The sequence below is a fragment of the Oncorhynchus nerka genome, linkage group LG4 (assembly GCF_034236695.1).
Source record: "Oncorhynchus nerka isolate Pitt River linkage group LG4, Oner_Uvic_2.0, whole genome shotgun sequence".
NCBI lineage: Eukaryota > Metazoa > Chordata > Actinopteri > Salmoniformes > Salmonidae > Oncorhynchus > Oncorhynchus nerka.
In genome coordinates this window covers 81,370,397-81,392,894 of record NC_088399.1, presented here as the reverse complement: position 1 = coordinate 81,392,894, position 22,498 = coordinate 81,370,397, and the positions used below count along the sequence as shown (strand labels likewise).

At 40.0% G+C, this 22,498-nt stretch overlaps 3 protein-coding genes, 1 long non-coding RNA gene and 1 pseudogene across 4 annotated transcripts in view; 4 read left to right on the top strand and 1 right to left on the bottom strand.

The window, feature by feature from the left end:
* Positions 1-125: 125 nt before the first annotated feature.
* Positions 126-6,497, top strand: LOC115115970 (homeobox protein Hox-A9-like). Its single transcript, XM_029644454.2, has 2 exons — positions 126-5,000; positions 5,392-6,497. The coding sequence occupies exons 1-2, from the start codon at positions 4,451-4,453 to the stop codon at positions 5,634-5,636; spliced, it is 795 nt and encodes a 264-aa protein (XP_029500314.1). The 5' UTR covers positions 126-4,450; the 3' UTR covers positions 5,637-6,497.
* A 78-nt stretch (positions 6,498-6,575) lies between these two features.
* Positions 6,576-13,257, top strand: LOC115115966 (homeobox protein Hox-A7-like). The gene is made up of 2 exons (XM_029644453.2): positions 6,576-10,812; positions 12,393-13,257. Exons 1-2 carry the CDS (start codon positions 10,452-10,454, stop codon positions 12,773-12,775), a joined length of 744 nt encoding a protein of 247 aa, XP_029500313.1. The 5' UTR covers positions 6,576-10,451; the 3' UTR covers positions 12,776-13,257.
* LOC135571470 (uncharacterized) lies at positions 12,009-14,772 on the bottom strand. Its single transcript, XR_010463845.1, has 2 exons — positions 14,684-14,772; positions 12,009-12,728 (listed from the first exon to the last, which is right to left on the bottom strand). It is a non-coding gene; the product is annotated as an uncharacterized LOC135571470 (long non-coding RNA).
* Positions 14,773-14,785: 13 nt separating this feature from the next.
* The window catches only part of LOC115115962 (homeobox protein Hox-A3a-like), a 35,964-nt gene continuing 28,251 nt past the window's right edge, over positions 14,786-22,498 (top strand). Inside the window, 1 exon segment of the mRNA XM_029644442.2 lies at positions 14,786-14,872. The gene's annotated coding sequence lies outside the window, so the exon portion shown is untranslated.
* Positions 18,846-22,437, top strand: LOC115115964 (homeobox protein Hox-A5-like; annotated as a pseudogene).

The following is a 22,498-nucleotide window of genomic DNA, read 5'->3' as shown; positions in this document are numbered from 1 at the left end:
TTAGATATGACACCAGCCATTATGTCTCAGCGGTATAGGCATAGAACACTGCAAGCCTAACCGGCTTTAGTAGAGTTTTATGACTTGCTCGTATATGACGATTTTCACTCTCCCCAAAGACTGGCTTCAGTCGAGAGAGCCATTAAGCCGGAGAGGAGGCTAGAGACAGTCGTAGAAAGTTACACTGCATTTAGACAGAATTTGACGAAGTCATCTTCTTTTTTCTTGTGATTGGAATAGCGCAATAACTTCGATGAGTGGGTGAGTCAATTTGTTGTTTTGGATTTGGGTTTTCGGGACGCCACATGTTTAAAACATTCAGGTTTCCAGCGTAAGATTTGATACTGAACATGTAAAAACATTGTAGGCTATTTTTAATACAGGCCTCTTATGAACAGCATGGGGGATTGAGATCGAAAACCAAAAGAAGACGTGGCGTTATGCATTGGCGTCGAGCGGACTGTGGAGTGGTTTAGGTAGTTTCATGTTGTTGGGATCCATTTTCTACCTCTACAACACGAAACTGTCTTAATTGGCCCAGTTTAATACATCGAAACGTCAGTCAACTTAATCTGGGACACATGCAATTTAACTGGATTTGATAATATTGAATAGTATTGGGAGTGTTATTTGTGGTGACATAAATAAAAAATAGGACCTTTCTTTCTAAAGACTTGCTGTCGTGTATATCTCTTATCATATCGTCAGTAATATTTATACAACCTCTATTTGTTATTTTTCATCGTTAAATTAAGCCCCTGGATGCCTGCGTCCTATATTTATCTTGGTAAAAGCTCAGCTATAGGAGGGTTGGACTTGGAATTAGCGTAAAGCTATAAGCATGTTTTCTGTCAGTCGTGACGCGGCGACGTCAGACAAGGCCTCGGTTACGACCACTGCATTGGAAAGGAAGTTGAGTGGGCAACAGCGACCTCAGTGGCGCGCCGGTGGGCAATAGAGCCGGATGCTTCCGCTGCGCAATATAGCCCGAACACAAAAGAGGCGAAGGGCTTTATGGCGATATTTAGATCCGCCAGACAAGCTGTTATCTGTGGGCAAAATAAGTAAATAGCCCCTGCGGTTAACTGGGTCCGTGTTGAAAAACACCCTGATTTAGTTTACAGCCTTAAAGTGCCATTGCCTTCCCTTGTGTCTTTTCTTTTGAAAATGCCTGTCTGTTCTGTGTTTTAGTGCGCATAGCCTTTCCCTATCCACTATCCTTTTTGTTTGTTTCTAATGTCTCTAACACATTTTCATCCATGCCTTATCTGATTCTGCACAGTGGTATACGTTCGAGGATGAAATATTATCTGTTCAGTTATAGGTGTGTGGCATAGCCTACTGTTTTTTCATTCAGTAGGAAAATATGCTGGAGTGGATTCTTTAGCAGCAGTGAACCGCCTGTGGCCATGTAGGGTGTTGGCCTAGCTTTCACTTTTATTGGATGGTAATAAATAGAACACGTATTCTGTGTGCAGCTATCTCCATTCTCTAAGGCTATGGTGGGGGGTGGGGGGGTGCAAGGTTCGACACAATGTCTGTAAAGTGTTATGCAGGCGTTACCTCTCTTCCTACTAGTCCATATAGTATCATATGTTGTGTTCAGACTTGGGGTGCACGTTCAGTAGTTTCTCACCTGCTCTTGAATGACCCCACATGTATTAGTTACCCCACAAGTATTAGTTTGTGTTGTGTTGCTTATCCATTCAAAAGATACACCTGAAAATCAAATGCATATATAGTGTAGGCTTGACTATAATTTCCAGCGTCCCTGTCTTGGTTTATATTTGGTGTTTTAAGTTTTAATGTCACATGCACAATGTCACATGCACAATGTCACATGCACAATTACAGTGAAATGCCATTCTTGCAAGCTCTAACCTCAACAATGCAGTAATCAATAACAATGCAATACTAAAAATAACATGAGGTAGACCCAAAACACACAGGAAATAAAAATAAGAAATGAGAAGTATTCGCGAAAGTAAGTCCGCGTACTATATACAGGGTCAGTCAGTTCCAATGCCATATTTACAATGTGCAGGGATACTGCAGTGGTAGAGGTAGATATGTAGGCAGGCCTATAGGGGTAAGGTGACTAGGAATCAGGATGTATGATGAACAGAGTAGCAGCAGCGTATATGATGATTGTATGTCAACGGGTGTGTGTAGAGTCACTATAAATGTATGTTAATATAATGTGTGTGTGAACACATGATGGAGTGAGTGTTTGTGTGTGTGTGTTGGATTGTCAGTGTGCGTGAGTGAGTGTGTAGTATCCTGTGAGTGTGCACAGAGACTTTGCAAAAATAAAATACAAGGGTCAACTCAGATAGTCATTGTAGCCATTTTGCTAGCTATTTAGTTAGCTATTTATTACTCTTATGGCTTGGGGATAGAAGCTGTTCAGGAGCCTGTTGGTGTCAGAATTGATGCACCCGTGCGGAAGCCAAGAGGACAGTCTATGGCTTGGGTGGCTGGAGATTGAAAATGTGTTAGATTTCTGCTATCAAATTTGATTACAACGTGATCTATGTGTCTGAATGACATAAACAACCCCATTTGTAAACTAGTGCCTATCTATTATCTATTAGTTGCATGTAAATGTCACGACGTAGGCCGATCTCCATTTTTTTTGTAGGGAAACTCCTAAACTTCTAAGTGATTTAGTAGTTTACATACATCTTTGTTATAATTTTCTACTTTGTTGTTTTCGTTAGCCACGGCGCATTTCATAATTGACTCGATAGTGCTGATATTTGTAATAGTGCTAGTGTTTCTTATGATATAGTGGTCTCTCATAATAGGCTAATAACATTCCTAGTAATAATAGGATAATGTATTTAATAGGATAATGTATTTAAAAAAGAAGCCAGGTTTTACATGCTACTATGTGCACACTATTTTCTACGACGAATTTTCATAATTGTCGTTTATTTGTTTTAGCTGAATGATTTAAATATGCCACAACTAGGCCATGCTTTTATGCTTCACCATTGGGCTTTTGAGATACATGAATAAACATGTACGTTTTTTCTTCTTCTGTACGCTCAATATAAAAGTTGTTTAATTCCTCGGTTCTGTTTAATAACCAGAATACGTTTTTATCTTGTCCATGGATATACGAATATAATATTAGCCTAGGACAATAGCATGATTCTTTCCCAAATGTATTTTTTTAAGACATCAGTAAATTAACGAACATATTAGGGTTCTATAGCTGTGAGTAAATGGGCCTACTATGCAAACACAAATACAATTCTATGCTAATTTCCATTTTCATGCTCAAAATAATCTTACATTTACTGCATTTTTTTTCCAGTAGCTGATATATAAACAATATCATAGGATGTTGAGGAAATAACAAATGAAACAGTCAGATAGTCAGATATTATTCTCAGCAGGTTTTTAGTCCGATTAGTCTTTAATCTGATATTATATTATTATTGTATAATACCAAACTAATATGTTAATAGGCTATACAAAATAGCACGATATAGCACAACATTATGTGCTTATCTTTAATAGGGGGTGTGCGTAAAACGTTTTTTCTTTGGGAACGTTTGGACATAACTTCTCTGGTTCGAAGACAATGAAAATATGAAAGGTTGAAACATTTTGACGGAAGATGAAAGAGGTTACATACTAGGATGGAAAGCCTATAGGGCTTTAGTTTTAAGGAATAATATCTACATAATTTACGTTATTTTGCGCCATAGAAATAATGCAATTTCAGACATTTGGTTTTGTTAATCAGCCCCAATATGGAGAAGTTATTCTGGTTCATTTCAGCCACTGCGGGTTTTGTTGTGAGTATCATTGGTAATGCTTATTACCCTGTAACGTATGTGTAGATATCCCTCGTTAAATGTGTGTTTTACCTCATTTGGGAGAATTATTTGGGGGATTTACTGGCCTATGCTAACAGGGACAGATACTTTCAATTGTATTTTTCTCAATGGAGTTCAGCCTCTCCCTTGTCACGGGCCAACATTTATATCAGAAATTGCGTACTAATCATATAAAATAATAATAATTTGCTTTTAAAACTAGACGTTGTCACGTTTTAAGACAAGAGACCCGCGAGCATTTAATAGTCAAAGGGATTGATTTATTATTTATTGTTCAGCCTTTGTGATCACGTGCGCGCATCACCCAATCGAATGGCAGCCCTGCGTCCGAACTATTAGTAGACTGTAGTTCTTTGTGGTGCCAAGTTGCTACTTGATTTCTTCAGATTTTTATTTTGTGAGAGTGGGGTTTAGTGCGTGTGTATGTGTGTGTGGTATGTGTGTCGCGCTTGTATTTGTAAGTATCAGTGTATGTGTGTGTGGTGTGTGTGTCGCGCTTGTATTTGTAAGTATCAGTGTATGTGTGTGTGGTGTGTGTGTCGCGCTTGTATTTGTAAGTATCAGTGTATGTGTGCGTACATGTGAAAGTCTCTTTTGCCATGTCGACATCTGGAACGTTGACTAGCTACTACGTCGACTCCCTCATCTTGCCTGAGAGTGAGGCGCTCTCCGCGCCTAGATACTCCTCCGGTCCGGGGGGGCTCCAGCACGCGAGGCAGCCCACATCGATCACCGATCACACTGAGCTTGGGCCCTGCACCTTCCCGACGAAAGCCCCGGTCTTCAGCCCGTCCTGGGGCCATGTACCGACCCAGTTTCCAGCCGCCGTGTCGTCGGTGTACCACCACCCTTACGGGAATCACATAAGCCCGGCTCCAGGCGACCTGGAGGGTCGCTACATGCAGTCCTGGCTGCTGGAGCCCATGTCAGGGTCCTTGCCTTTAACTGGATTACCAACGAGTCACCACTACGGGATCAAATCCGAGAGCCTGGATGCGGGAGCGGACAGCGTGCTGCCTGGATCCCACACCGCGCTGCTCCTGTCCGATTTCGCCGAAGGAACGGCGGCGACTGCATCCCCGGTGGACAAGGACACACTACCAGGCCAGACCGGGGACCTGAACGAGGAGAAACCGGCCCTTGATCCAAGTAAGTGCTGCTTCATCCTTTGACATTTGGCCATGCTATGTTCTGTAAAGCTGTAGGGATGCAGATAGAAATGTGTGAGTAGTAGAGGGGGCGCGTGTTTGAAAATATGCCATTCAAGGCGTGCCATTCATTTATAGCGACTTGATAATAGGCTAGCGTTCTCTCACTCATTTCCGTGTTGTAATAATATGGGTTTCAGATTTTAAACAGGAGTAAGAGCCAAGGATGGGAGTGCATTGCTACTTTGGAACGCATTTATATTTTTATATTCAGAATTAATATCCAGAGCTTTTGTTGTCAGCCTCGTCCCTTGTGGGTCATATGTTTTTAGGACATTTTGCCCAGCAGCACCGGGCTCACACCAGTTTCGTCTCGCACTCCTTCTCTCCAGATAACCCGGTATCCAACTGGCTCCACGCTAGCGCCACGAGAAAAAAGCGCTGTCCATACACCAAGCACCAGATCCTCGAGCTGGAGAAAGAGTTCCTCTTTAACACGTACCTCACGCGGGACCGTAGGTTCGAGGTCGCGAGGCAGCTCAACCTTACGGAGAGACAAGTCAAAATCTGGTTTCAGAACCGCAGAATGAAGATGAAGAAATTTAATAAAGATGGTGGACCGAAAGATGATTTATAGGTATGATTGATTGAATGAGAACGTAAAAACATATCCGAAATAAGGGGGGTATCTGTGAAAAGGCTCTTTCTCTACTGAACTGCATTTTTATAGTCGTTGTTTCATTGTTTTATCCCTAACAGAAGCTGTTATGTGTCTTGTAAAAAGCATGTCCGGCTCTACTCGTCGTTTTGATGCAACTAACTACCTTTATATTGCACAATTTAGCAGTGCGCATTATTTTTTGTTATTGTTATTAGGATGTTAATGAATGAATTAAAGCCTCGGCTGTGAGGGCATCTGTGCAAGGCATGTACCCTATTGATAGGCCTGTTCTCTGTGCTCGTTTGTGTGTGGATGTGAGTAGCTATATGTGTGTGTTCTCCGGTTTGTAGATATAGGCCTCTGTGTATTTCAGGTTAAACTGAATTTAGTTTCAAATGTTGTTGTTGTTGTCGTTATTTCAACTATTGGTCTATTTGAGTTGGAGGGATTGGCTAACGTAATGGTGGCATTTTGAAGCGGGTGCATGAGCATCAAAAAGCCTCTTTAAAATGCATATTGGCCTGTTGATAATGTTACTAGAAGCTACATACAATGATATTGTCTCTCAACTACCTACAATTGCAAGAACCTCATTTCATTTTAACATGACTTTTCGTTGTGAAGAGACTGAATGCTTGTATAGATCGTAAACTATGTCTGAATTTCAGGGAGTAACATTTGAGAGGACATATTTGTTAGAAAGGAGAGAGACTAAATAAACAGAAACACTGTATGCTACCTAATGAATACCTCATGGTCTGGGGACTTTCAGATTTTTGGTTCTCAAATGTAATTTGTACTATTTATTGAATAAAACAAATTATATCTGCGAATGCAGCCACGTTGAATTATTATAATTTCTTGTGCATTTGCATGTCACTGTTCACTCTAAGATTTAATTCAAATGAATGTGATGCTCTAAAAGAAAATGGTCAAATTCTTAAAGCTATTGACACTCAGATGTATTGTAGTTTACAAAATGTAATGTGTATAGGACTATTCTAACATTAGTTTGCACGTATATTTTCTCTCAAACAAAATATTGGAATAATACTAGCAAAAACACTATTCACGGGGTGTTAGAAAATAATAAAAATTACCCATTTATTTCATTTTCCGTGAGGGAATTCGATATTTTGAACGCGCACTTTGTTATTCTTCCTTCAAGCTCGCACGCAACACACACACACACACACACACTATAAAACGGTGTATGTGGGGGGGGTTCAAACAGTCTGTAGTCCGGGAAAACAGGCAGGCCCGGCGGATCGCTGCACGCTTGCTGCTCTGCTCCGCGCGCCTTGGCAGAGGAGGTTGTTAGCTGTATACAGCCATAAAAGACAATTACCACTATAACCGTTTATGGGGTGCAAAGCGCTGCAGGGCGAGAGGACACAACACAAGAAAGATGTCGAAAGCTTTGACAGCTGATGCCTAAAATAATGTAGTATATGTATTCTTCAGCTATGATCTGACACCACCGCTCAGTTTAGACCCGGTGCTTCTGGACACATAATGGTCGCTATGTTTTGAAACCGTCAACATGAGCAGGGCGGTCGACGTATTCAGCGTTCAAAGATTTACTATTTAAAATGTAGCTTTGGCGTCATTCAGATTACAATATATTTGATCTGAGCTTCTATTTAACATTTGTATCAAGAATGAGTTATGTCTATCGATGTGGGCCTGCTTCCACCAAAAACCTTTGGATTATAAATCTAGAGAAATTCCCTCAAATCTGCGCTGTAGCCTAGCAAACAATTTATATCGACAAAAGAGTAGCCAATAAAAATGTAAATGATAGATAGGCCTACTTGTGAAATAGGCTCCAACTGGACCTTGGAACTGTAAAGACACATCCTCACAGAACCGCCCTTGTTTTATCAGACAACATCATTCACATCAGACACGCACATATATTTTAACGAATATATTAGCTTTAGTAAATAAAAACAAGGAAATTGCAGTTGTATGGAGCCATATAGTGGTGTTGTGACGCGCTAGGCCTCGAGGACGCAGATGGACCCCAAACTTCAAAGGCTCAGCCAGAGACATAGCAATAAAACGCCTGGTCTGCTATACTGTCTGGCATTCCACTTTTAATGGGTTTATGGCCGTCCAGACACAATTAGACCGTTTCCAGAACTCGGCACCCATTTGTTTTTTCTCTTTTCTGTGGGACTGCAGCATGGACAAAAGGCCTAGCGGAAATGATCAGCTTTATTGGCCTCTCCCCCGAATGTTGCTCGCCGGACTCATGGTCATCTCGAGCGACCCTTTGTTTGTACCTGGCCTGGGAAAGTTCTCTCTCAGTTTCTCTGGTAGTAGCTAGTGTTCTGTTCACGCGCTGAAAAAACAAAAAGGGCAATAAAACAACAGCATTATATGAGTCAAGACCTAATCTCAGTATAGATGAGACCAACATGAACATTTTAGATATACTACTCTCGATTGTCATCATCGGACCTCCAACATCTATATTCCATGTGGAAATAGAACTGCAGGCAATGAGAGCCACATACATTAATCGCATTCCTATTATGTGATTTATTTATGGATTTGGCCCCTAATGGGGAATGGGTGTGATTCCAGTTCTCAGGGCACTGCACCTTTTCCACACTGCAACTACGTGTAGTGACCAGAGGATGGCGCTGATGTTCCATAACAAGGCTCAAAATGGCCTCGTTTAAACACTTACCCTTTCTGATTATTTTCGGATGAACATATTTTGACATGTTTTGGCCTATTGGTGGATTTTCGTTTTATAACATTGTAATTCTAATTGATGCTTGCTATTATAGTCTTTATAATGATGTTAGCTCTTGTAGACGTTGACACATCCGCGGCAGTATTTAATATTTAATAATAATATACATAAAACATTTAAAATAGTACGCCTTAGTCTAGTCAAATTTTTTTTTGTATGTGTAGGCCTATCTTTTACTTGACGCTACAGAAAAACCTGAAACGTAGTTGTTCCGCGTGTCAAATGAAAGAAATCAGGCTTTTAAAAGGCCTAACTATTATAGTTCAAATGTGTTTATTTCCATCTTTAGTTTAGGCCTATAGGAATAGTAAACATAAGTAGTGCTTTCTCAACGAATGGTTTGTACATATGATACGTAAAGTAATTGGAAAATAATTTGCCCTTTTCAAATAGGCTTATCTTTCATACTCTACATTTGCAATAGCCCTACATAAAATGTGATATGTGTTCAATTTGCTTTAGGCTAATCAATTTTGGAATATTATGATATGGCGTACTAAAATATCATATGTTTGGTGGTAGATGAGCCTAAATGGGTTAGCTATATGCTCAGTAACTCCACATACAGAATTTAGTTCGTTTTTTTGTCCCTTCTGTGTTTTTTTCCAGATTGTGGAATGCGGAAGAATTTACATAAACGTTACCAAATTAGGCCACGGCCTATTGCATATAAATATGTATAGCTATCACTCGTTAAATGTGTGTTTTACATCATTTGGGAGGATTCTTTTTGGGATTTACTGACCTATCCTAATAGGGACAGATACATTCAATGGTCTTTTTCAATGGTATTTTTTTCAATATATATATATTGAGAAAAAAATATATATAAATCTGATTATTTCAACCTCCAAGAAAGCAAAAATAATACAAAAGTAGTAGACGTTTAAATGTAGCTCTGCAAATAACGGTGTTAGTTTTAAATATTCAAATTGACTTATTTAATTTGCTTAACTAACTTTTATGTTTTCAGTTAATACTTTGTTTAATCTAGCATTAGGTTACCACTCAAAATAATTCTAAAATATTTCACTTAGGCCTGTACTTACTTGCAACAATTACTTTTATATTATCTTATTTGAGACGCAACAATGGTAACTGAAAATATTTACAATTGTAAATGGTATTATTTCAATCACCACAATATCAAAGAAACTATTGTAAAATGTTTCAACTGTTTCAATTGATCAGTCCTTTGTAGCCTATAATACAATTATCATGTTTTGATGTTTGTTGTGTCACATAGTTCAGTTTTACCCATATGGAGAAATATATTTATATGAATTGAACAAAACCTTTTGAATGAGTACACAATGCAGTTTTATACTCTTAGTTGTGTATACATTACATATGTTATGAGGTGGTGTAGTATGGTGTGTTATGAAAGGCTAAATGCCACAGTAGACGTTTATTTTATTTTGATGACATTGTATTTTGTGTCATTTCATATGTATAGGCTTCCCACAGTGTTTATGAGAGGGTGTGTGTCCAAAGGAAGAGAAGGTGTCTGTGTGTGTGTGTGTGTGTGTGTGTGTGTGTGTGTGTGTGTGTGTGTGTGTGTGTGTGTGTGTGTGTGTGTGTGTGTGTGAGAGAGAGTTAATCCTGGGAAATTCCATGGTAACAGAGTGATGCTGAGACTCAGATTGTCCACTTTAAAATGTCTAACAAAAAACAATGATTGCAAAGTTAAATAAATCATACAACTCTATGCACAATGGGTACTTTTACACATTTCCACTGTTTTTTGTTTGACATATATTTTTAAGTGAAAATTCGGAGTCTCACCATCACTCTGTTACAATGGAATGGCCCTCCTACTCTGCAGTCTGTGCATTATAATGAAATCTCTGGCCCCGCCGGTGATTGGCTACATCGGTCACAGGGGTGGATCACGTGGGTGAGTTCTTTGGTCCTGGGGAAAATGGGGTTTGGTGTAAATCCAGGGTGTATTGCTGTCATATATCACACTACCTCGTAAAAACGACACTGAAGATTCTGGCCCAACAAATCACAGAGAAAAAAATATGAGTTCTTATTATGTGGATGGTCTTTTTAACAAATATACGGCGAGCGGTTCTTTCTTCCCAAACGCAGACCTAGGTTCGTGCACTCTTGTACCCGATGGAGAAGGACCCGCATCTGCTCACAACGCCGCAGCCCCTGCCTTCCCACCGTCCCTGTCCGGACTTTACAACGTGAACAATGCAATCTACCAGAGCCACCCGATGTTTAGCCCTGGTTATGGCCAGGGACCGGACATTCGCAGTCTGCACTGCAGCTCCTTCGACCAGAGTCGTCTGTTCGGGGACAGCTGTGTCCAGCCGGGGCCCCTCACCTCGCCAGAGGACAAACACTACCGGATGTACCCCTGGATGAAAACATCAGGTACTGTCTAAGATGAGTCCTTCCTTCCCAACCGGCTCCTGCAGAGCTCTGCTGTAATGTCAATGAATCTACAAAACCTTGGGATTACTTACCGTGGTCTTAATGGCGCAATTAATTACTTGAAGCCATTGGTATTTCATGGAAAGAATTGTTCAACTTTTATTGCGCAAGTAATGAGTTCTGTGGCCATAAACGTATTATCCCTTCGCTTCTGCAATGCTTTTTGACTCTGCTTTCTTACTGCTTCTACTCCCCTTTGTGACAATAAAATAACAGACTATGTAACGACAAAATAAAGGAAACACCAACATAAAGTGTCTTAAAAGGGATTTGGGCCACAACGAGCCAGAACAGCTTTAATGCTCCTTGGCATAGATTCTACAAGTGTCTGGAACTCTGTTGGAGGAATGCAACACCATTCTAACACCAGAAATTCCACCATTTGGTGTTTTATTGATGGTTGTGGCGAATGCTGTCTCAGCCACGCTCCAGAATCTCCCATAAGTGTTTAATTGGGTTGAGATCTGGTGAATGAGTGGGCCATCGCATATGATTTACATCATCTCCATGCTCATCAAACCATTCAGTAAACACTCGTGCCCTGTGGATGGGGCATTGTCATCCTATGGGGGCATAGCCATGGTAGCCAAAATAGTGGCCTACCCAACATTTTCTATATGACCCTAAGCATAATGGGGTGTTAATTGCTTAGTTAACTCAGTAACCCAACCTGTGTGGAAGCACCTGCTTTCAGTATACTTTATATCCCTAATTTACTCAAGTGTTTCCATTATTTTGTCAGTTACCTGTATGTTATAGTGTAAATCAGTGACCGTGCGCTCTGCAGTTCAACCTTTTGAATGGGATAGGGATAGCAGATGTGATTATCCTCATCAGTTTCAGAAACCTTTTTGTAGACATGGATATAATCTATATTAATGGTGGTTGTAAATAATATCAATGGTTGGAGCAGTGGTAGCCTATTAATAGTATAGTTTCTGGCTAGTAGGGAATTGGTAGGCAAGCCAGTGTTTACTAAAGATATACCCTACCAATGAAACTAGCAGTAGTAATTGCTTATGGGCTATGTGGGTATGACCTAGAAGTGGTGGACAAGCACATGCTTCTAATTGGAGAGGCATGCAGTGCATTAGCTATAGGCTACAGGCTAGAATCCCAGCTGGAATATTTTTAAGGAAGTCTTTAAAAAAAGTTTATTGAAGTGTATATAGGCTACACGAGGCAAAACATCATTGACTGTCCTAAAACATTTTGAGAAAGACATCTTAGTAACAATGTCACAGGCACAAAATGTTTTTATTTATTAATTGATTAAATTCTATAGAAATAATACATGAATGCAAAATCACATATGTCATTATCAATATCATGATATTATCAGAGTTATTACATATGTCATTATCAATATCATGATATTATCAGAGTTATTACATATGTCATTATCAATATCATGATATTATCAGAGTTATTACATATGTCATGCTTGTGTAGAACATGGTTTTAGTATTTTAGTATTTTTATTCTTGGACCTAGCAGATTGAAACCCTTTTCTCTTGTAGATCCAAACCGAAAGCGTGGACGTCAGACCTACTCCCGGTACCAGACACTGGAGATGGAGAAAGAATTCCACTTCAACCGGTACCTGACCCGTCGGAGGCGCGTAGAGATAGCACAAGTGCTCTGCCTGACCGAACGCCAAATCAAAATCTGGTTCCAGAACCGGAGGATGAAATGGAAGAAAGATCACAAGGACGAGTCCTCAAGCTCGACCCCCGGTGCCACCAGCGAGGACGTAAACGAGGATGATGACAGTGATCCGGTAACCGACGGACAGTCCAAGGCCGAGGACGCCGATGACGGAGATTCCCAGTCCACCCGTGTGGCGTCAGAAACCCCTGCAAGAGGAGATGGAGACAAGGAGGCGATTAGAAACACTCCATAAATGTTCATATTGGTCACTAAGGAAATGTTATAGATGCAGACTGTCACAGAATCGATACACTCTGTTCGATCAGAGCTTAGAAGCCTGATTGAGGAAACGACTTGCAGGGCTGAAATTGAGACGCACTAATTTAATATATACAAGCTAGTGAAAACACTGGCTATAGCTATAAAAATGAATATAGCTCAAGGAAGATGAAAGGGAACGGTACTACCTATTTACTCTACGCTATTACTATGAAAACTCAATTTGATCTTTGAATGTAGAACAAGTCTACTGTAAATGTTTTTCAATATTTAATGTTAATCGTTGGGAACTATTAGATATTTTACTACTGAAATAACATTCCTGAACAGATAACTACCTAAGGCGACAGTTGCGTTCATGCAAAGAATTTACCTCCAGTTTCAATTGACTTCGAGGAACCCCTTTCGCGCTCTTTTTTGTCTCTATTTCAAAGCGAAATAAATGCAAATGTTGAATCATCTGGTGAATATGGCTTTTAACGTTTAACTGTAGCTTATTAACGTTGCATTGCGCTGCTGTCTGTTATCAGGTCTAATGTTGTGAGAGCTTGTCTTTTGGGGTCGAGATTTGTAGAGATTTTGAATAGATATTTGCATGATTTCCAAACAGCAATCAAAAAAAATGAATTGTCCAATTTGTATACCCTACCTCAGATTTTACGTCAGAGACTAAACCTATAGCCTACTACTGTCTCACTGAATTTCAACACTGCCTAAGAAGGACTTATAAACACTGTATTGTAACGTCGTGTTGCTATTGTATTTTCATCTCCTTTTTTGCTTTCAATTATTCTAACTAGCTATAGCCTAGGGTCAATACCATTGTTATAGACGTGAGTGTGTCTGCTTGCACGTGTAAGCCTGTAAATTAAGGAATTTGTGTGTTTGTTTTATTTGAATCTAGGCTATAGAAGAGAAGCGGTCCAGTGTTCAGAAATTAGCATTTGTTTTGCAATGTGACTAGTGTAAATAGACTGCATTCGACACTCACCGCTTTCCCTCTGCGGTATTCATATTGTGACATTATGTAAGATGCAATAGTAATCGAATAAAAGCAAGACCATTCGGTTTGAAAAATAGCTTCGTAACGAATTTCCTGTAAGCCAACCATACATTGATGAAATTTTTAGCCAAAACGTTATGAAATTCAACTTACATGCCAAAATCGATGGTACTACCTACCCTACATTAGGCATGAGTGACCTTTTCACGTTCATTTAGTTATTCTAACATTTTGACATTTAAACCATTTGTTTTTATATGACAAGAAATACTGAGCCTACAAATACGCTACATAAGAACACGGTGGCCTATTTTAACATAGTCTATTTAGCACGAAAAGTAGATTTAGCCAATGCAACATTTGCTTAATAAAGAGACTAAAGTATGTTCACTATGAGGACACAGACTGTACCGGCTGTGTGTGTGTAGCCTATTGTGAAGGGGAAATTACTGCATTCCCCCTCCTTTCGGTAAAATGGCGCCCAAGTTCTGACCTGCCCCGTCCTCTCCCTCTCTGTTTCTTCCCCTCTCCTCCTGTCGCTCTCTCACTGGGTCATAAATCCGTTGTTGTTTATGAAAATTTACAACATTGCAATGCAACTTTACGAGGCTCCTCGGCTCCCCATTGGTCACCGCTGGTCACATGGCATGGAGCCGTGAACATGAACTTTTTATACATAATTTCCTTTTCCAGAATAGAACCGCACTCATTTAAAAGCCTGTGTCTGCCATCCAACCCTTTCTGTAATGTAAAAGCTTTCGCTCTTCCATTTCTTTTCGTCGTGGGTAACGCTGTTTTGCTTTTTAGTTGTTGTTTATTTAACACGCAGTGCAAGGAGCAGTTCCCTTCTCATGGAACCGGACGGTTTGGATTCATTACCGGGGTCCTCGTGACGGTTTGGCACATTGGACGGGTTGAGTGCGTCGTTGCCTGATCCCGGGAGCGTTTGGATTCGTCCAGGATCCAGCTGTCAGAACAGGGGATCTGGTCGCTTTGCGCCAGCGGCACTTGTCCGTCCTCTCCCTGTGACATCACCACACACCATGAGACCCGAACACCTCACATACGGTAAGAATACTACTTGCTTATCATGATTGGATATGATTTTGTAATCATGCAAAATCATAATAGAGTGAGCATTCAAGTAAAAACAACTTTCTATGCTTGTTTAGTTTTAAATAGCGATGGCTTTTCAGAAGAGTGGTTGGAATATTGTGTTGTAGGGTTAAACGGGTTATGTCCGAAAATGTCATTTGATAATAAGAATATGATAATTATTTGCATGATTAATATCAATGCTATGGTTCGTTGATTGTGGTCTCTGGGCTTGACCTATCTAAATATGTTATTCAGTACTAATGTAGGCAAATGCTTTTTCATTATCAGGATTTGAATAATTTATTGGCGATGCATGCTATTTGTGTTTATTTGTTGCTATTCAAATAGGATGGTCTTTCACCAACTCCGAATTGGAACTGTGGCCAATAGGCCTACTCATTGTCGCCCTCTTGTGGGAGAAGTGTGGTGGTGTTTTGGCCACAGCGTTCTGTCCATTTTCTCTCATTTACATTCTATGTGTTAATTGTGTCAACACAGAACTTCCCTTTGTCTTTTTATTCGTGCTATTCGTTAAACCATAAAACAGGGTTGTACATTGCTGTTTGTATCATGATAGCATGGTTTCGGCAGATGTTGCAGTTGTTTTGATTTGAGGAAATTATAGATTAGCTTAATCTAGAGTATTCTTGCTCCAATTTTCCTCTCCTCCATGATGTAACATCAGAACCACATCATCGAAAGGACCTTTCATCAATGACCCATTAATCTCGATGATGTTCACGCTTATAATATTTAGAAACGATATGGCTACAAAAAATATGCTAGTAATGCTATTTTGCTGGTAATATGCAATTCATTTTCATAAGAGTTTTAAATCCTCTACATTGGCACTGCATAAGGCCCAATATAGCTGGAATGTATTGTTCTGAATAGCAGTAGTGCTCAACGTTTTGTTATTAAACTATATGATAGGTAATACTATCTTTGAGCTAATACTACATATATTTTGTCTGTGTTAATTCAGACTAGATATAGAAAATGGCAAGGTGTAGGGTTATGCAAAAAACCTGCAGAATGGTCAAACATCAAGACCTGATGACGAGATAACACCGAAGGAAATAAATGCAATCATTATGAGCACAGGCAGAAAGAAAATACACTCCCCCTTAAAATGGAGTTCTGATTGTGACAACAGACGGTCAAGTGTTCTTTACATAAGATCACCGGACATCACAGAGAGCCAGAACGTCACAATAGACACCATTCATATAACAATAGATTGTCACCTCCAAATGATGTCATAGAATAGAACCTGTGAGACACAATTGATATGGCAAGATTATTACCTCAAAATATGACACAAATTAGACACCGAGAGACCGAAATGTCACAATAGGCATCAATACCATGGAAAAAGTACCAGACAATAGCCTATTGTTGTGATGCATTTTATTACTGTATGCGTGCCTGTCAGATTGCATAGTTTTCTTCGACGAGTTGCGTTTTAGAATTGAATCCGTTATGGTTCACCTCTTAAATGTGTTTTTAGAGTTCCGTTTACCTTAGTGGCTCCAATTCAATATCCTCCTCGATATTTACAGTGGTAATGAAACTAGTCGAGAAAACATTTCATATATTCAGATTAAGAGTGTTTAATAGTCACATGTACAGTGTTCCAGGTGTGATTGCAGGGTACAGTGAAACCCTTAGGCTCCGAGCTCCAAACATTAGAATATAGCCGTGCTGCTACTCCCCTACACTATACAAAATCTAAGGTATCTGAAATGCTGCTTGAACAGTTTTGTCTGTTACGCACGTAATACATCCTATCTAGCTAATGAAATTTATGAGCAAATAAAACTGAAGCATCGTGACATTTTACTCACTCATCAAGGAAGCTGCATTTCAAATTGTTAGCATTTTACCATCTGGAGAGCACGCGCCCCTCCCTGCTCTGTGCGCCACAAGCACGCACACAGAGTCCCTAATCCTGATTCTTTTCTCTCTCTTTTTTCAATTTTTTTACATCCTGACGTTTCTAGCAGATGCAGACACTTGAGTAGAACGCAACTAGTCCGGTCGTTTTTTTTACTCTCGCACTTCCTGATTTGCCCCTGGGTGGGATAATTTCTTGGGAACTTTGTTTCTATTGGCCATTGATGAATCAGATGTTAGCTCTTAGACTCCCTAACAACCTCTTTAAAGCCACAATCACAAACACTACTGGACATTCTAAAGCACAGAACCTATCCTTGCTCCTTCCAACTTCCGGAGCATGCTTGTATGCGCTCTCAAACTATCCCTGAAATGTAAGACCCGGGCTCGCATACAGGGCTCCTTTAGACACCGCTGTACACATCTGGTCCTGAGTGCAGCTTGTTCCTCGGCTACTGCAGTGCCTGAAGGGGCCCTATTACTGCTGTGAGTCTGCATCCTTCGTACAGCGTACTTATCCCTCACGCAGTTAGTGCCGACGCTCTAAACTGACTGTGTGGGGCGTCGTATAGCCTAAATACGGGCCATCGTCTTTTGGGGACTATAGGACCCAGAGGTCCAATGGATTTTGGATAACTAGGGCCTTCGTTGCCAAAACGAGACTACTGTAAACCTGCAGTCGCGTGCCCCAGTTTCTAGTAGCCTAAATATACGTTCCAGATTAACTGCACCATTTCCCGTTTACTAGCCACGTCTCTTTTGTAAGGCTACATGATTTAAAAAGTTATCGCTCTGCCTGTCCTGCCTGTACACTAATATAACCCTGCTCCAGCTATAGAGTCACATTCTCATCAACTATTATTATAATCATCACCACTTCTCCGATTTTAGTTTAGGCCTATATACAGTTTATCTCTACGTTACACCAACAAACCTGCAACTCAACACCGATGAACAGTAGCTATAATCAAATAGTGCTAAATGAATGTCGTCATATGTTTGTTATTGTTATTGCTTGTATTGATTGGGCCTACATTATTATTACTTCTGCTGTTACCGATATATGTCTTTCTTCATATCATATTTCGAACCTAATTTTAGATTGTCATTACATAGTGCCTTATCTTTGTATTTTGAAAACTTGACAACACTTATCACTTAGCCTACTTCTTTCGCTTCCTCACTCCGAGGACATTATTGATGGAAGGAAATGGGTGTGGGGAAGATGCCGAGCAAGGCCAAGGGAAATCATTTCATTTTCCCTTTGCTATTTATCCATGTAAAATGAACGAACATTCCTACACAAAAAGATCAAGTTTATTTCGCCTATCGTCAGACATTCTTTGAAAATGTATCTTCTAATCTGTGTTTAGATTAAAACATGTGTTTAGATTAAAACATGTGTTTAGATTAAAACATGTGTTTAGATTACAACATGTGTTTAGATTACATGTGTTTAGATTACAACATGTGTTTAGATTACATGTGTTTAGATTACAACATGTGTTAGATTACATGTGTTTAGATTACAACATGTGTTTAGATTACAACATGTGTTAGATTACAACATGTGTTTAGATTACAACATGTGTTAGATTACATGTGTTTAGATTACAACATGTGTTAGATTACATGTGTTTAGATTACATGTGTTTAGATTACAACATGTGTTAGATTACATGTGTTTAGATTACAACATGTGTTTAGATTACAACATGTGTTTAGATTACATGTGTTTAGATTACAACATGTGTTTAGATTACAACATGTGTTTAGATTACAACATGTGTTTAGATTACAACATGTGTTTAGATTACAACATGTGTTTAGATTACATGTGTTTAGATTACAACATGTGTTTAGATTACATGTGTTTAGATTACAACATGTGTTAGATTACAACATGTGTTTAGATTACAACATGTGTTTAAATTATGGCATGTGCTTACATTACAACATGTGTTTAGATTACAACATATGTTTAAATTACAATATGTGGTTAGATTACAACATGTGTTTACATTACAATATGTGTTTAGATTATTTTCAAACATACCTATAATTTTTCTGCTCCTCCTTTTCCTGTTCTGAAAATGGACTGTAGTTATCCATATTTGCAAAAAAACTAAAGCAAAATGTATATTATTGTTATGCCATTCATGTTTTCTAGAGATGAGGCTATTCATTACACACCACACAGCTGCAAGATTTTATGCAGATTTTTTTTGTGCCTAATTATCTCATTAGCATAATTCAGTCATAATTTGTTGATTAAAACCTGGGTTATTTTCATTCAGACTTCTAAAAGTATTTATGGAATTTCACTTGAGGGGTGAAGTGTTGTCTATTGAGACTACTGTATTGTAGCCTACTTTCTGTCGTCATCTAAAATACGAAACTTACGTTGTTTCAAATGCCAAATTTTTTGCGTATCTAACATTTAGGAATGACTGCCTTTCTATTAGATTGGATTATAACTGCAGGTTGTGACGGCTCTATGCATATCAGTAAACTAAGCTTCACCTGTAAAATGATTATTAGTGATAAACACATTTGCAATTGATTCAAATGTCCAAAGAGTTGATTCATATAGGATATTCCAACATGGTTTAACGAAATATTTAACTAAATTTAAGGTTCTAGACATATATATTTTTCTTGTACTTGTTTTTTCTTGTACCGTACGTGTTTTATTCCCAACGCGAAGGTTAATGAGGATAACATTGAATACAGATTTCTCTCTATACTCTCTATCAGTGGAGAGGTTGCATATTCAGTATACACTGCGTTTCTTGTTGTATTGTTTGGGGAGACCATGCTTTTGCCGCAATGGTCGTTAACCTCTGAACGACCCCGTTCGGAGCCCACGCCTCAAACACTGTCGCAGGCAGTGCCAGACTGCGACCAGAAGATGGCGCGCGACGATAATCCAAGAGACGCAACCCGGGCCCCGCGAGCGCCCTGCCTAGGCGCATACCCAGGCGCGCCTCCCTAACATCCCACCAAGATTTCCTATTTGTGCACGAGTTTACCTCTGGAGGTCATCAAGCAGGATTTACGACTGGTCAACAAAAGCACGTGATTCTCAGCAGTACCCCATATTTGGGTGCCTACGTAAGAGAGAATCAAGTACATGTTCTACTCATTTCCATAATTCATCATAAATTGTGCAAGGGTGCTATAGAACGCGCAAAACCATCAAGAGCCACAAATCAAGTACACACGTTATTACTTTCTCCACAAAAAGCAACAAATACCTGCTAAACAACAATATTGGAATTATCAACCAATGAGCTCCTATTTTGTAAACTCATTCTGCGGTCGCTATCCCAATGGCGCGGATTTCCAGTTACATAATTATGGAGACCACAGCTCTGCAAACGAGCAATACAGGGACCCCACGACCATGCATTCCAGCAGGTACGGTTATGGCTACAACGGGATGGACCTCACTGTCAGTCGCGGTAACGGGCACTTTATGGCCAGCGTGCGGGCACAGGGCTACTCCCCGAACCAGTCGGTGGCGACAACAACGTCCTCGGTCGAGACGCCCAGGTACACCCAGCCCGCGAGCGCCACCGAGACGACGTCCCTCTCGCCTCCACCTGACCCGCTCCCGTGCTCCTCCTCTGTCGCGAGCTGCTCGTCTCCGGTCAGCGAGTCTCAACCTCAACACCGAGACATAAAGAACTCCATAACGAGCCCCTGCACGACCCCGAGTTCGAATGGAGGCACTCTGTTGAACCGGGTGTGTGTGTCTAAAGCGTCCCCCCTCCAGGAAGAGAAGCCCGCGGGAAGGGCGCAGACAACTTCCCAAAATGTCACCGACGGTGCCCAGCCCCATATTTACCCCTGGATGAGGAAACTGCACATAAATCATGGTAAAACAGCTTTGTATTTTGTTTAGGTCGACGCTTGTGTTTGTGTTTTGTACTTGATTACAGCTCGTCTTGTCTCTGTGTGGGTTTGTGGTGTGTGTGGGGATGGTGTGCCCTATAGCCATTTTAAGATGTGCTTGTTTCCATTTTCGGAGCTCAAAAGTATTTTCCCAAATCATTATATGAGAGAAAAATCACATCTATTCGATCTTGTATTAATGGTAGTTGTAAGGGGCGTGTGTATTGGCGAGATGTACGCCACCTGTTTAACTGCATATTGTACCTCAGGCGTTGGGGAAATAATTCAACGTGGCATGAAAACACAGGACATTTTCTTCTTACCAAAATGCAGGAGTGGAACATTTGATTTAAATATAGGATGATAGGTTTTCTTTTGCCATTCTTTCGGATTATTCTATATTTGGATGGCATTTTTACAAGACACACTTTGTGAAATTGATTGGCACTTCCACTGCGTTTTAAGGTGTATGTGAAATGTGTGTGAATGGTGTATAAAGCTGTGTTTATGTGGATTAGGGCTCCATGGAAGAGTGATCAGTCAAATGTATTTCCTGCATAAAGTGTTAGTACACATAGTTGTGTAGGTTGCTATTTTGATTGTGGGCTCATGGTTGCATCCTGTGTGTGTTACCACCAGACAGTCTGACCGGACCAGAGGGAAAGAGGGCGAGGACAGCCTACACGCGTTACCAGACACTGGAGCTCGAGAAAGAGTTTCACTTCAACCGTTATCTGACCCGCAGACGGAGGATCGAGATAGCGCACGCGCTCTGCCTATCAGAACGCCAGATCAAAATCTGGTTCCAGAACCGGAGGATGAAGTGGAAAAAGGACAACAAACTAAAAAGCATGAGCATGGCAGCGGCAGGGGGTATAGGTTACCACCATCCCTGATATTCGGTTCCCGGATGAGCACTAATAAAATAATACAAATCTTGGGAAAACTCCCCATCATGTCAAAAGCCCAAGAGACTTTCCGAGGGCTTCTTAGGACAGTGAACATCCACGTGTCCATGCAAGCTCCAGCCTTTAAAAAGAATTTCCTCTTTATTTATTTTATTTTGACCATGATAATGCTTGTGTGAGTAAAAACAATAACTTGCGTTGTGTAAATGTTTGTCTTAAAGGAAAAACCAATGGGAAATACATGTTTGTTTAACTTATTTCTTGTTCAATATTGAAAAAACTTACCACAAATAAGTCTATTAACTATCCAATAAAAGTTGTGTAGCCTATTGCTCTCATAAAACAGTATAGAAACTCAAATAAATAATGACTTGATAAGAAATGTAGTTGCTTTTGTGTATAGCCTTTGTTTTATATGTATGTATGTAAGTAGGCCTATGTATTTATTTGTTGAATGTATTGTACCAAACTCAGATAACTTGTTCCTTATTGTAGACAGACTTAATAAGCCTTATGTGATTGTTGTGCGTTGTGAACACGTGATGGAACCGCAGTTCTGACCCAGTGTGTGTAGCTGTGCCTATGTATCCTTCTTTTGCACGAGCTGCTGTAAAGTTGTTTCACCTGGCGCATCTTCTTAGAATGTGTTTCTGTCTTTTGTGTGTACGTTTTTTTCCTCGTTAGTTTGGATGGGAAGGGTTACATAGTGGATCCCATCGCGTAAGCGCCATCGTGATATAAGCTTTTTGTAAATGTTTTTAAAGAATGACTGGAAAATTAAAATAATATTGTGATGGTGACGCTGATTATAATAAACTTTCTACGGGAACAACAGACTGTACATGATTTGTTATTTCGATGATTTCTTCATGTGCCTAGGTGGTAAAACGCATGT